Consider the following 12,827-nt stretch of genomic DNA (forward strand, 5'->3'; position numbering starts at 1 on the left):
AGCCCCGGATGCCCTAGAAAGTGCTGGGCAGCTGTGACAGACCATTCGTGGTGGTGGGTATCATCGGTCATTCTTTTTGACCTTTTTGACCTCACGCCCTGGAAGGCTGGTCCTGTTGCCTCTGTTGGCTCATTGGACTTGCCGGTCGGAGACACTCTCCTGTTCGGCGGGGAGTTTGTGGTGGCGGGGGAGAACAGAGTAGAGGGTTCTGGGCACCCCGTGTCAGCCCACTGACCGCCCACCCCGCCCCCTGGTGCAGGGACCATGGGCACTGTCTCCGTTTCACAGGCACGTGAAGCATGGAAAGCTTGTGGGCCTAGCGAGTGGTGGGGGAGGTCTGAACCCAGGGAGCCTGACCTGAGGCTGGCCTCCTACTGTCCGGCAGCATTGCCCAACGGCTGTGCTAGAGACAGCACACACATGCGGGACAGCACACACATGCGGGGACAGCACACACAGGCGGGGACAGCGCACACAGGGGGGGACAGCGCACACAGGCGGGGACAGCACAGAGCCCTGGGCTAGCATCCCTGACGCCCTGTGTCTGCTCACTATGCTCAAGTCCTGGGAGATTCCACAGCTCCCTGAGCCCCTCTGGTCCCAAGACCGCCGGGAGGGGGGGCACACATCCCCAGCCCACCCTTCTGAGGGTTTCCACGCAGGGGTTTCTGCCCACATCGCAGAGCCCAGAGCTGCTGGAGAGCTCACCTGCTGCGGGGTCGGGAGCCGCAGGGTCAGCCCCTGTGCTTTCCTTGGACGCTGGGCCCGCAGCGCTGGGCTCAGATGTCAGGCCGCCAGCACTGCCTGTGTAAACGGTCCGATACCATCTCCCACCCCGGTTTAAAATAGCAGCGTTTGTTGTTCTTTGCAGAACAGCTCCATTGTGAAGAGTCTCTCCTCAGTGGCAGCGCAAACAAAGCCCGGGGATTTGGAGATGGCTGGGTTCTAAGACACACATTCTCCCGGTTGGCTTTCAGCTCCGCCCGCCCCATCTCCTTCCAGGGCAAGCCGCTGGGTGTGGAGCCCAGGGCCTCGCTTCTCTGCCCTGGACCGTGGGAGATGTGGGAGATGGTCGTCCTCCCTGGCCACCTTGAGGGTTATGCGCGGAGAGTGTTTGGCATGGAAACAGCTGTAAAGTGCTCCGAGCTTCTTAGCGGTGTGTGCGTATTTTAGGTTTTAAAAATAATTTCGGATTTTAAAAGCCTCTTCCCCTACATAGTTGTCCTTAATCCTCATTTTACGCAAAGGAGACATTTCTGAGCAGCGCTCCATTTGGGACGGAGCTGAGAGAGCGACCGGTCATGCCGAGCTTCCTGGGAGTAGGATGGCCTGGGTTGGCTCCCCGCTGAGCTGCCTCCTGCTTCACCATTAGCCTGTCTCCCTGGACTCCCGCTGGAGCTCTGATGACAATGTTGAATTGCACCCACATTCTGAACGTTGAAACTTGCCAATTGCTTTAGTTATCGCTTCTCCCATCCTTCTTGTTTTTACAGGTGAGGAATGGGTGGTCTAGGTGGGTGGTCTGTTAGTCAATATGTACCCATTGAGCACCTACCCATCGCTGTTTCACCACACGGGTGAAGAGTCCCACAGTTAGAAACTCACTCAGACCCTAGGTAGCCAGTAAGGTTCTTTCTGGGCTAAGGGCCGGGCAGAGGCAGGATTTTAGACGGAGGAAGGCGTACAGAGATCAGTCCAGCCCTTCCGGGGACTAGAACCAGGCAGATTGGCAAACTGCTCAGCAGACTTTCTGCATGGCTCAGTTGTGCAGTGACTGCTCCAGGGTCCCCACCAAGGATCAGAACAACCAGAAATACTCCTCTTGCTCACAACACTCTTCTGCAGCCAATGCTGCCCCCTTGGGTGTGCTGTTCCCTGGACTGTTTACAAGTCCCCGGCCACTTCTGTGGCCTCTTTTTCTCCTGAGAGCTCCATGAAGTCAACAGGGGAGGCACTCGATCCCATGTTAGAGATGTGCTCTGGGCTGCACACACATGTGTGGGAACGCTCAGAGCGTTGCCGTGTTTCAACACAAATGTTAAGATCATGCACTCATACCATTTACAAAAAATAAATTCTGCGTGGAGAAAGTGATTTTGGACATTGAAGCCGAATTTTTGGACTGGGCAGGATGTCCCGGATTCTTTGTCTGCCGGAGTCGAAGAATGAATCCACGGACAGAAGGTTGTCTAGCAAAGGTGGAAATTTATTAAAGAACTAGAGGCCCTGTGCATGAAAATTCATGCACTGGAGGGGGGTCCCTCAGCCCGGCCTGCCCCCTCTCACAGTCCGGGAGCCCTTAGGGACGGGAGGCGACCCGGTGATCAGGGGAAGGCCCCCATCACACCTCTGCTGCTGCCACTGCCGGCAGCGCAAGCCTCGGCTGGCCCTGGTTACCTGAGCCTCAGGTGGCCCTGGTCGGCTGGGGGGCTGAGTGGACTGGGGGACTCCTGAGGCAGGTGCGCATGGCAAGGCCGGGCCCGCCTGCCACCCTGGCGGGGCTGAGGGAACTGGGCGCTGCCATCTTGTGGCTGTGGGTGCCGCCATCTTTGCGACGGAGTAAGGGTCAATTAGCATATTCCTTCTTTATTAGATAGGACAAGTACAGACTCCCGCGTGGGGAGGGAAAAGAGTCTCACAGCACAGACTCCCACGTAGGGAGGGGAAAGGGTCCCACTGAGTCCCTTTTCCCTGCGGCTTTAAAGGCTGCAGATCCTGGTGCCTTGATAGCCCCTCTGATTGGCCACTATTCCCTTGGACTGGTTACTACAGTAACTTCTGAGCTCAAAGGTCAACCTCACATGGGACATGTGAGGTTCTCCCCACCCCCCTTCCTTATTGTTTTCCTATTCCCTTTGGGCTTTCTTCTTCTCCTTCTGGATGAGGGCCTTCCTTCCCTTTATTTTGTAAATATAGACCATCTGCTGTTCCCAGCTCCCTCATTCTATGGAAATGTACCTGTGGCAGCTTTTCAGCTCCCTCATTCTATGGAAATATACCTTCTGCTGCTCTGCACTGTGCTTCTTCCATGGTCCGCTTAATTTCCAAAATTTCTAAAATTTCCTAAATCTGTCTTTTTCACCCCTAAAAATTCCCGTTTCAGACATTTTCTTAGTGTGGGAAGAGACCTCACAGTTTTGGTATTTTGTGTGTTAACAATAATGAACGAGGACGCTCTGCAGGTTAATCACGGGGCTGGCGAGCAGATCCAACCTTCTGTATTTTACAGCTGTGAAGGGACCAACGGGATTCTTCGTATTTCCTCACGCGTGGTTTTCTAGAATAAAAATACAATGGAAAGCTGTTAGCCATCTGTGGAGGATAAGTACGAAAATAAACTTCCCTCACAGGAATGTCATTGCCCTTTCCAGTAAGGACTCTTAGAAATTCAATTGCTCTCTAAGATAGAAATAAATATGAAGAATAACCACAGATTTAACCTAAAACGTATAAAAGCCGGCAGGTGCACATTCTCACCTCTCTCCTTCCTTTCTAAGCAGAGGCTAGGAGACCACTTGGCGTTTCCTATTTTCAAAAGTGCCAACAGGCTTCACTCACAGTTTCAGAAATGGTGGTTTCAAATTGAATTTTAGACACGGCAGGTCAGAGTAATCAGGGCTCGGAATTTATTTTCCTAAACCCCAGTGTGGGCCGTGATGTCCTTAGGGTGCGTCTTAGCCTCCCCCCAGCTCCATGCTGGAGCTCAGCGGTGGGCCCTTGAGGAGCCCTCGGGCCTCGGTTGGAGGGTGGGCTCTGGGGTCAGCTTGCCCAGCACAAATCCTCACCCTTGTTATTATTTTTAAAGTGGCGAGAATGGAAGCCAAGACAAGGGACACCATTAATAATACCTCCCCCGTAGAACTGTAAGCATTAGACAAGACCAAGTCGGTGTTGTCTTAATGCTGTGCTTGACCATAGAAATGGTAAGAGTTAGGAGCTGTGACTATTCCGGACATCTTATTTCTCCATCCCTATCGCATCCCCTCTGAACTCTGCTTTCTGTTGGCCAAGGTATAGCTACCTAATTTTACAAACTAGTGACATTCAACCAGTGTCTTTAATACCAATAATAGCTAGTGAGTGCTCCTTGTCAGGCACTGTTCTGAATTTATTTGCTATGTTAATACATTGGATGAGCACACCACCCGAGGAGGGAGACACTGTTATCATGACGAGGGCCAACACGAGGCAACTGTAGTGGGGCCACCCACATTAGCCATACTCCGTTCATGGCCTCCTGTTTCCATCCGTACCTGTGGGCTGACATGGCTGTGCTGCCTCCTTTGCAATAACATCAAGAGGCAAAGCCAGTCTTATCTCCCATTACTCTGCCCAGTAGAGTCAATTACTAGTTCCATTTATTGCTGAGCAGATAGAGGCCTCTTAAAGAAGTCAAGCAGTTCTTTGCTTGTTAGAGCATCATCACTGGGAGCTATTACCTCTACTCTGTTAAATCTCTGCCAAGTGCAGCTGCATATATGTACATGAAGTACTGTGGCAAGGACATGATTTTGAAATAGGAAGTACAAGATTTTAATCCAAGTACTATTGCATATTGCCTCTGTGTTCTCCCTTAGACTCAGTTTCTTTATGATATGGGGATAATGCTCTGTATCAAGGGGTTATTGTGAATACTGAATGAGATGGGACTTACGGTACCTGGCTTATAGCAAGTGCTCATTAAATGGCTACAATAATCTTACCTAATAATAGACAAACATGTAAATTGACCATATCTCTGCTACGCCCACAGCCAATCAGGAGTGAGTATGCAAATTAATCCAACAAAGATGGCAGGTTAATTTGCATATGCAGGCATGGAGCAGCTGGGCAGGGCAGGATGCCTGCCATGAGGGGGCGTGGGGGCGGAGGGAGCTACAGGAGTGGTGTTCCGGCTGGGAGCAAGGACTTGCAGGCTCCCGGGCGACCAGGAGCGAAGCCAGGGGAAGGAAGGCCTATTCTTGCACGAATCTTCGTGCAATGGGCCTCTAGTTATCATTATATTATTGTGAAGCCACCTTATGCTGGCTCTTTAAAAGACCCATTAGGTTAAAGGCAACTTGGTCAAAAGTTGTAAATTTGTTTGCTCTTTCTTTTTTTTTAATATATTTTATTGATTTTTTACAGAGAGGAAAGGAGAGGGATAGAGAGTTAGAAACATCGATGAGAGAGAAACATCGATCAGCTGCCTCCTGCACACCTACTACTGGGGATGTGCCCGCAACCAAGGTACATGCCCTTGACCGGAATCGAACCCGGGACCCTTGAGTCCACAGGCCAACGCTCTATCCACTGAGCCAAACCGGTTAGGGCTGTTTGCTCTTTCATTCTTTGGGAAATATGTGCTTTAGCTTTTCATTTATACTTTTAAAAATCATGTTTAATACTTTGAGTTTATCTTCAGAGACAAGCATTTTGTATCTTAAAGGGCACAAGATCCACTCCTGAGAGAGGGAGTCGGCATCTGGACATTGGCCACTGACAGGGGTCCACTGCACGGTGATACTATACGCAGCTGAATAAGACTCTCCTGCCTCTCACTTCCTCCCACTGCTCTAACCCTGGGGGAGCCAGAGACTTCACTACAAGCAGCAGAAGAGACGAGAAACACAGGAGACTCACCCACAGGAGCCCACTACATCGCCCCACCCAACCTGGCCTGTCCTCTGCGGAGCTCTGAACTTGGAAGGGTGGGAAGCTCTGATAGATGCTAAAGAGCCCAGATATCCCTGGGGGAGTGGGCGGGGCAGAGGACTAGGTCAGTTTGACCCCTAGTTCTTGGCATGGTAGCATCAATAATTTGTGCAAAACCCCTTTCTTGCTTTATTTATCTATGCATTTCCCCCCATTCCCCACGTCCATTCTTCCTCTAGAAAACCATTTTAATGGATTCCACATGTAGTTTTTGTTTGCGTATGCCCTGGCAAACTTTGCAGTGTTGTTTCTGCATGCACATAGTTTCCATGAATGTAAATGGCTCGGTATTAACTCGTTTTGTCTCGTATTTTTCATTGAGCACTGCTTGGAAGGTCTGCCCGTGTCACGACGTGGTCTGTTGTTCCTCACTGCTGTTGGGAGCCAGGGGTCTGGAGATTTTACACCTGAAAACTGAGACAGTTTGTTAGCACCGAAGAGGGAAACGCTGTGCTCTGTCCCAGATTTCATCCAAGGTGGAGATGAACCTCTCTACAAAGTGTGTTTGGAGGCAGTTGTCTGGGGGAAAAGGTCTTTTTTTTTTTTTTTAAATATATTTTATTGATATTTTACAGAGAGGAAGGGAGAGGGATAGAGAGCCAGAAACATCGATGGGAGAGAAACATCGATCAGCCGCCTCCTGCACACCTCCCACTGGGGATGTGCCCGCAACCAAGGCACATGCCCTTGACCGGAATCGAACCTGGGACCCTTCAGTCCGCAGGCCGGCGCTCTATCCACTGAGCCAAACCGGTTTTGGCTGGGGGAAAAGGTCTTGCTTGCATCATGGTACCTCGGCAGGTCCAGTTCTTCTAATCTACCAGCTGCAAATGTGTCCACCGCTCCATCCATGCTGGGTGGGGATAAACAGTACAATAAACCAAAGGCATTGTGGACGGAGGCTATTCTGGGAGCTACAGAAAGTAGGGACCTGGGGGTTGAGAGGAGGCAGAGAGAACTTCAACCAGGGACATCAGGAGAAAGAAGAGGGAGGATTGGAGTTGGGACTTCAAAGCATAAAGAGGAATAAACGGGATATTGATAGAGAAGGTGAACAACATAGTAAGGAGTTGGAGAAATGACATGAACAAAGTAATATAAGTTAGGAAGTACAAGAACAGCTGCGAGGTGGCCAGGAGGGAGGCCGCTCCCTCCCTCCCCTTCCTTCCTGATGGTTTTTCTTTTCTTTTTATCTATTTTTCACCTCAAGCAAAATATTAGTTTATCTTACTGTTAATGGTTTGCTTTAGGTAGTCTGAAATCCATAGTGATAATTACTCCCGAATAGATTCCTTGTTATTCTCCAACATCAAGATGAGGAAGCAGCGGCGGATCTGTGTGAGGAAATCAAGGTGCACGTGTTCCTGTGGTGGGAGGAGTGAGTGGTCCTGTGTCGCATTGTTAAAGTGGCAGTTTTCATATCTTGCACTCATGCCTCGGATCCTCATAGATTCACCTACCCTTTCATTTTGTATATTTTTTAAAAATAAAAAAGAAACACCCAAGATCCTGTAAGCTCCGCTATGGACCACTTTATGCTGTAACAGGTGTGAGGGTGTCAGAGTGTATAAGATGCTGCTGTGTTTTTGCATTTTTTTCTTCAACCTGACTTACCAGGACCTTCCCAAGGTGCTTAAACTCCTTACTAGACAGTGAGGTACCACCGTTTGTATTAGTGAACTCTAGACTTGAAATGCTCACGTTCATCTCACTGATCTTGCCTTCCTCCTAAAAGTATTCCCATGAATCCATTCGGCCTTAGTTTGTCTCTGGTGAAACATCTGCCATCCAGAGCTATGCCTTAGTGTCAGCTTCAATGGTCACGCCATCGCGGAGGGAGCCCCGTGTCAGTTGTTCCGGGAACTTAATGTTGACCGGGGGTGGGCAAACTTTTTGACTCGAGGGCCACAATGGGTTCTTAAACTGGACCGGAGGGCCGGAACAAAAGCATGGATGGAGTGTTTGTGTGAACTAATATAAATTCAAAGTAAACATCAATACATAAAAGGGTACGGTCTTTTTTTTTTTTAATTTCAATAGTTTTATTCATTTCAAACATTTTAACAAGAAGAATGTAAACACTAATTATTATAATTTGAAACTTCAAAAAATGGAGGAATCATAGCACAATAACATACCTTATATTGAAGATGGCAAAGGCAAAATAAAATTGCCTAACAAAGGAAAGGTACAAAAGCCTTTCAAATTAAACTTAAATATAATAAAATAATTTAAAACTAAAACAAATAGAAAAGAACAAAATGTGTAAACAGTAAATTAAACATTTTCTTTAGTGCAACTTCCAAATTATGCCCGGGACGTAGATGTAGATGGCAATGTAGACTGGGTTGAAAGGTTTTTGGTCTTTAAAACATCAACTTCAGTGGGAACAGTGTTGTTGGTCTCCTTTTTAGCTAATGCTCTGATCCTGTGCTCTCCAGGGGCGTGTCTCCCTACATCACCAGGGTAACATGTCTCCGCATTCCCAGGGTGATGTTGGGGGAAGCGTCCGCGGGCATTACAAGGAGCCTCTGGAAGATGGAGAGGTTGTTCCTTCTACTGAATGGGGATATAAATCCGCCCACTCAGAAGAAGGAGCTGTGGCCGTGTTTCCCGACGTTGCCATGTTAACACTGCTGCTGGTGAAGGAGCGGAGGGGAGAGCAAGAGAACCCTCCACTCTTTTGGCTCCGTGGGCCGGATAGAACAGCCGAAGGGGCCGGATCCGGCCCGAGGGCCATAGTTTGCCCACGGCTATGTTGACAGTATTTGTATGGTGGGAAGGATCTCGAAACTTCAACAGTGGAGTCTTGCAATCAACAAGCTAAAATCCAGGTTCCAGAGGGAGAGCATTGGCCGTGCTACAGATCCAGCAGGGATCTCTGTTTGATTCTGTCTCCTTTTTCCACCCCCCAGAGCATTTCATCAAGGCCCTGCCAGAATACCACGTGGTGGCACCCGTGCGCGTAGACGCTCAAGGGCATTTCCTGTCCTATGGCTTGCACCCTCCCTTCACCAGCAGCAGGAGGAAGAGGCACTTGGAGAGCCCAGAGGACTGGGTGTACTACCGAATTTCCCACGAGGAGGAGGACCTGGTTTTTAACTTGACGGTCAACCAGGAATTTCTTTCCAAAAGCTACATCGTGGAGAGAAGGTACGGGAACCTGTCCCATGTTAAGATGGTGGCTTCCTCCGGCCCCCCCTGCCATCTCCAGGGCACAGTCCTGCAGCGGGGCACCAGAATCGGGACTGCAGCCCTGAGTTCCTGTCATGGACTGGTGAGTACGTGGCTCCATCACCTCCCTCCTCTGTCCCCCGACCCCGAGCACCTTGACCTACACACTCACAACCGATGGGTTCACAGATGCGGTCAACACATGTGAATTGAACACTTAGGATGTGCATGATCGTGGCCTCTAAATGTGTTAAGGAAAAGGTGCGTAAAGTTAAAAGCCAGTAAATCTGGGGGATGGAGAGGAAGGGCCCTCGAGGACCAGGTGATTCCAGCCTGCAGCCAGGGTTGAGACCACTGCTCTCAATGGCTCCCAGGCTTGGGAGTAAGAACAATGGGACCTTCCCCATTGCAAATGGCCCTTGCAAGCCGGGAGAACCACCATGTGGGCACTTGCAGATTCAGATTTCAGATTCATACTAAATTCAGGAGCTCAAAGAAGCAAATTTTAATTAATGGAATTATATGGTAGTAGCCAAGATGATGGAAAATTTTAGATTCAAATCATTGAGTGATTTTTCCGGAAGAACCAGCCCACTGGGATTACTTGGGAGCCTTTCACACATAATTGGAGAATCAATGGATGTTTCTAAAAGAGGCACCAAGACAGAAGATGATTTGACTATGAGTGGTGGCTACATAATGCAATGTACAGATCATGTATCATAGTAATGTACCCTTGAAACCTATATGACCCTATTAACCGTTGTCACCCCAATACATTTAATTTAAAGAGGCACCAAAAGCCCAATGAGTTTCTTTCCTTTCTGTGAGGACACAAGCTGGCTGGCATCAAGTTCATTTGCTCACGTGCCATAATTCGCCCATGCCCGCCTAGAGTGGTCCTCGTCAAAGGGGTAATGGTTGGGCTGGTGTCTGATTTTTCCGGATCCCTTGTCTGGGTCCTGTTTCCAGGATATTCATTTTGCCTTTCATGGAGGGATGACCCACACTTAGACGCACAGGATGGCAGGCGTCGGGTAAGCTGGCGCTAAGTCTCCCGCCCTGAGTGGCATCTGGGAAGGCTTTCTGAGGGAGGAAGCACTGTCATGTGCAACGGGACATCTGCTCCTCATTCCTGTGGCTCAGGCGGGCACAGGGTGTGCTTCAGATGTGGTCAGCCTAATGTTAGAGGCTGTGTTCTCTGGGAGTTGTCTCTAATTGGAATTCTCTGTTGGAGCAGACTCAGATGGTTGCAAACTGAAGACCCAGAAAGATCACCCATGACAAGGTGTGGGATGACCATCTCCCTCCGTTTAATATCCTCTCACCTGGCTCTGTCCCCAACCCTGGAGGCTGCCTTCAGACTGAGTTAGCCCATGTCCCCAGCTTAGCAGCCCTTCCTCTGTCCATCTCAACCATTTTCATCACCTTTTTCCTCTCAGCACTTCTATAGCTTTCAAGTTACAGAATTTATTTCCTTATAAAAAATAGGTTTATTGATTTTTTATTTTATTTTATTTTATTTTTTAGAGAAAGAGGAAGGGAAGGAGAGAGAGAGAGAAACATTGTCTGGCTGCCTCCTGTATGTCCCCTACTGGGGATCGAGCCCACAACCCAAGCATGTGCCCTGACCGGGACTTGAACCAGCAACCTTTTGGTGCACAGGACGAAGCCCAATCCACTGAGCCACACCAGCCAGGGAAGAATTTATTTCTTTTGAACAGTTTAGTTGATTTGTTCCAGTCTCAGTTCTTTGAAGGAGAATCCGTGTTCTCTAATCAATTAGGCTCAGAAGTCATCCTCAGTGGGAATTGTGAACTGTGAGACTCTCAGTGGGTGGCTTTGGATTTGCTGTTACCAGGGGCCCTACAGGATTTGTTCTAAGTTAGTTTATTGTTCGGATTTCAGTTTAGATTTTTGTGCTTGGAGGATAGTTTAAAATGTTAGACTTCACCCTTTTGTGTGATACAGGATTGGGGTTTAGACATCTTATGGGGCCTCCCCTTTCACCAAGGGCTTGGTTTAGCTACCCACCACCCAGATTGTATATCTGAGTCTGAAAAAAATATTTGTAGTTTCTGATCACAGTCAGGGACAGTCTTCTCACTCATGCTTTATTAAAGTAAATACGGCTCTTGGCTCCGTCCAAAACCCAGCCTCAATTCCAACTCTTGCTGGGAACTCAGTCCTGACCCCTAACCTGAGGAACTGAGCGTGGCTCTCTCCAGGATATGCAGCCTCAGCTCCCACTCACTCTCCTTTCCATTCCCTCCTGGCATTCTGAGGCTTCCTTTCTTGTTTGGAGCTCAACTACGGATTACAGTATTTAAAGATATCATTCTTAGTGTGTGTTTATTTTAAGTTAAATGTTTTATTTGAAGTAGTTGTAGATTCACATGCAGATGCCAGAATTAAAAGGAAGGGATCCCAGGGACCCTTTGCCCACCTCCCCCACCCCCAGTGGTAACGTCCTGCAAAATTACTTTACAGTCAAGATGCCCAACATTTCCATCACAATCCCTCACGCTGTCCTTCTACGGTCACACCCATTTCCTTCCTGCCCCATCCTTCCTCAGGCTTACATTTTATATTTAAGTTTATGATCCACTTGAGTTAATTTTTATATAGGGTGTGAGACTTAAGTAGGGATTCATTCCCTCCCTCCCTCCCTCCCTCCCTCTCTCCCTCCCTCCCTCCCTCCTTTCCGTTTGCCTGTGGGTATCCAATTGCTCCAGCACCATTTTTAAAAAAGGCTACCTTCCTTTTTTAGGATTCCTTCTGCACTTGTGAAAAATCAGTTGGACATAGTTTTGTGAGTCTGTTTCTGAGTTTTATGTTTTACTCCACCAATAGAATCTTCATTTCTATAGCTATACAATTAGTCTTAAACTTAGGTAGACTGATTCCTCCCATTTTACTCTTCTTCTTCAAAAACTGTGTTAGTAATGCTAGTTCCTTTGCCTTTCCATGTAAATTTTAGAATAATCTGACTACAAAAATCTTGCTGGGATTTTGATAGGAATTGCATCAAACTTAGATATTAATTGGGGCGGGGGTGGGGATTGACATTTGCTGTGTTTAATCTTCCAATCCATGAACATAGTAGCTTTCTTCCAGTTCTGCCCGTGAGACCAGTGTAGGCTTCCTGGTGGAACTGGAAGGTCCATGCAGCTTGGTCCTCCCTCCTTCCCGAGGAGAGGGCTATATGGCCTCTGAGGGAAAAGGGATAAATCCCACACACATGGCATTTCTCACAGGACATTTCCCAGCAAGCAGTGAGAACCGCCACGTGGGCATTTTCAAATTCAGATTTCAGATTCACAGTAAGCACAGGAGCACAAAGAAGTGAATATTCACTAATGGAATTATGTGCCAGTGGCCAAGATGATGGAAAATTTTTAGATCCAAATTATTGAATGCTTTTGCCAGAAGAACCAATCCACGGGGTTTACTTTGGAGCCTTTCACACATAATTGGACAATTAATGGATGTTTATGAAAAAGGCACCGAATGCGTTTCTTTTCTTTCTGTGAGCACACAAGCTGGCTGGCTTCACGTTCATTTGCTCACGTGCCACGCTTCACCAGTGCCCACCTGGAGGGGTCCTCGTCAAAAGGATAATGGCTGGGCTGGTGTCTGCCAGTCGGAACCAAGTCCTGGCTCAGGGGGGAAAGGGCCCCTAGCCCAACGTGGAGCATCCTTTTTGTGGTTTGTCTGCCTAGATGTGCCTTTTATTTATTTTTTATTTTTTATTTTTTTAATATATTTTATTGATATTTTACAGAGAGGAAGGGAGAGGGATAGAAAGCTAGAAACATCGATGAGAGAGAAACATCGATCAGCTGCCTCCTGCACACCTCCTACTGGGGATGTGCCCGCAACCAAGGTACATGCCCTTGACCGGAATCGAACCCGGGACCCTTCAGTCCGCAGGCCGACGCTCTATCCACTGAGCCAAA

At 48.4% G+C, this 12,827-nt stretch overlaps 1 protein-coding gene across 2 annotated transcripts in view; it reads left to right on the forward strand.

Annotated features, from left to right (window-relative positions):
• Positions 1-12,827, forward strand: part of ADAMTS12 (ADAM metallopeptidase with thrombospondin type 1 motif 12) — a gene marked incomplete at both ends in the record, with an annotated part of 199,821 nt that overhangs the window by 708 nt on the left and 186,286 nt on the right. For both annotated transcript variants that reach the window (XM_080682502.1, XM_080682503.1), the window contains one exon: positions 8,610-8,971. In XM_080682502.1, coding sequence (XP_080538628.1) covers positions 8,610-8,971 — 362 coding nt within the window. The remainder of the gene's footprint in view (positions 1-8,609; positions 8,972-12,827) is intronic.

Source organism: Plecotus auritus, assembly GCF_963455305.1.
Source record: "Plecotus auritus genome assembly, chromosome: 7".
Classification (NCBI taxonomy): domain Eukaryota; kingdom Metazoa; phylum Chordata; class Mammalia; order Chiroptera; family Vespertilionidae; genus Plecotus; species Plecotus auritus.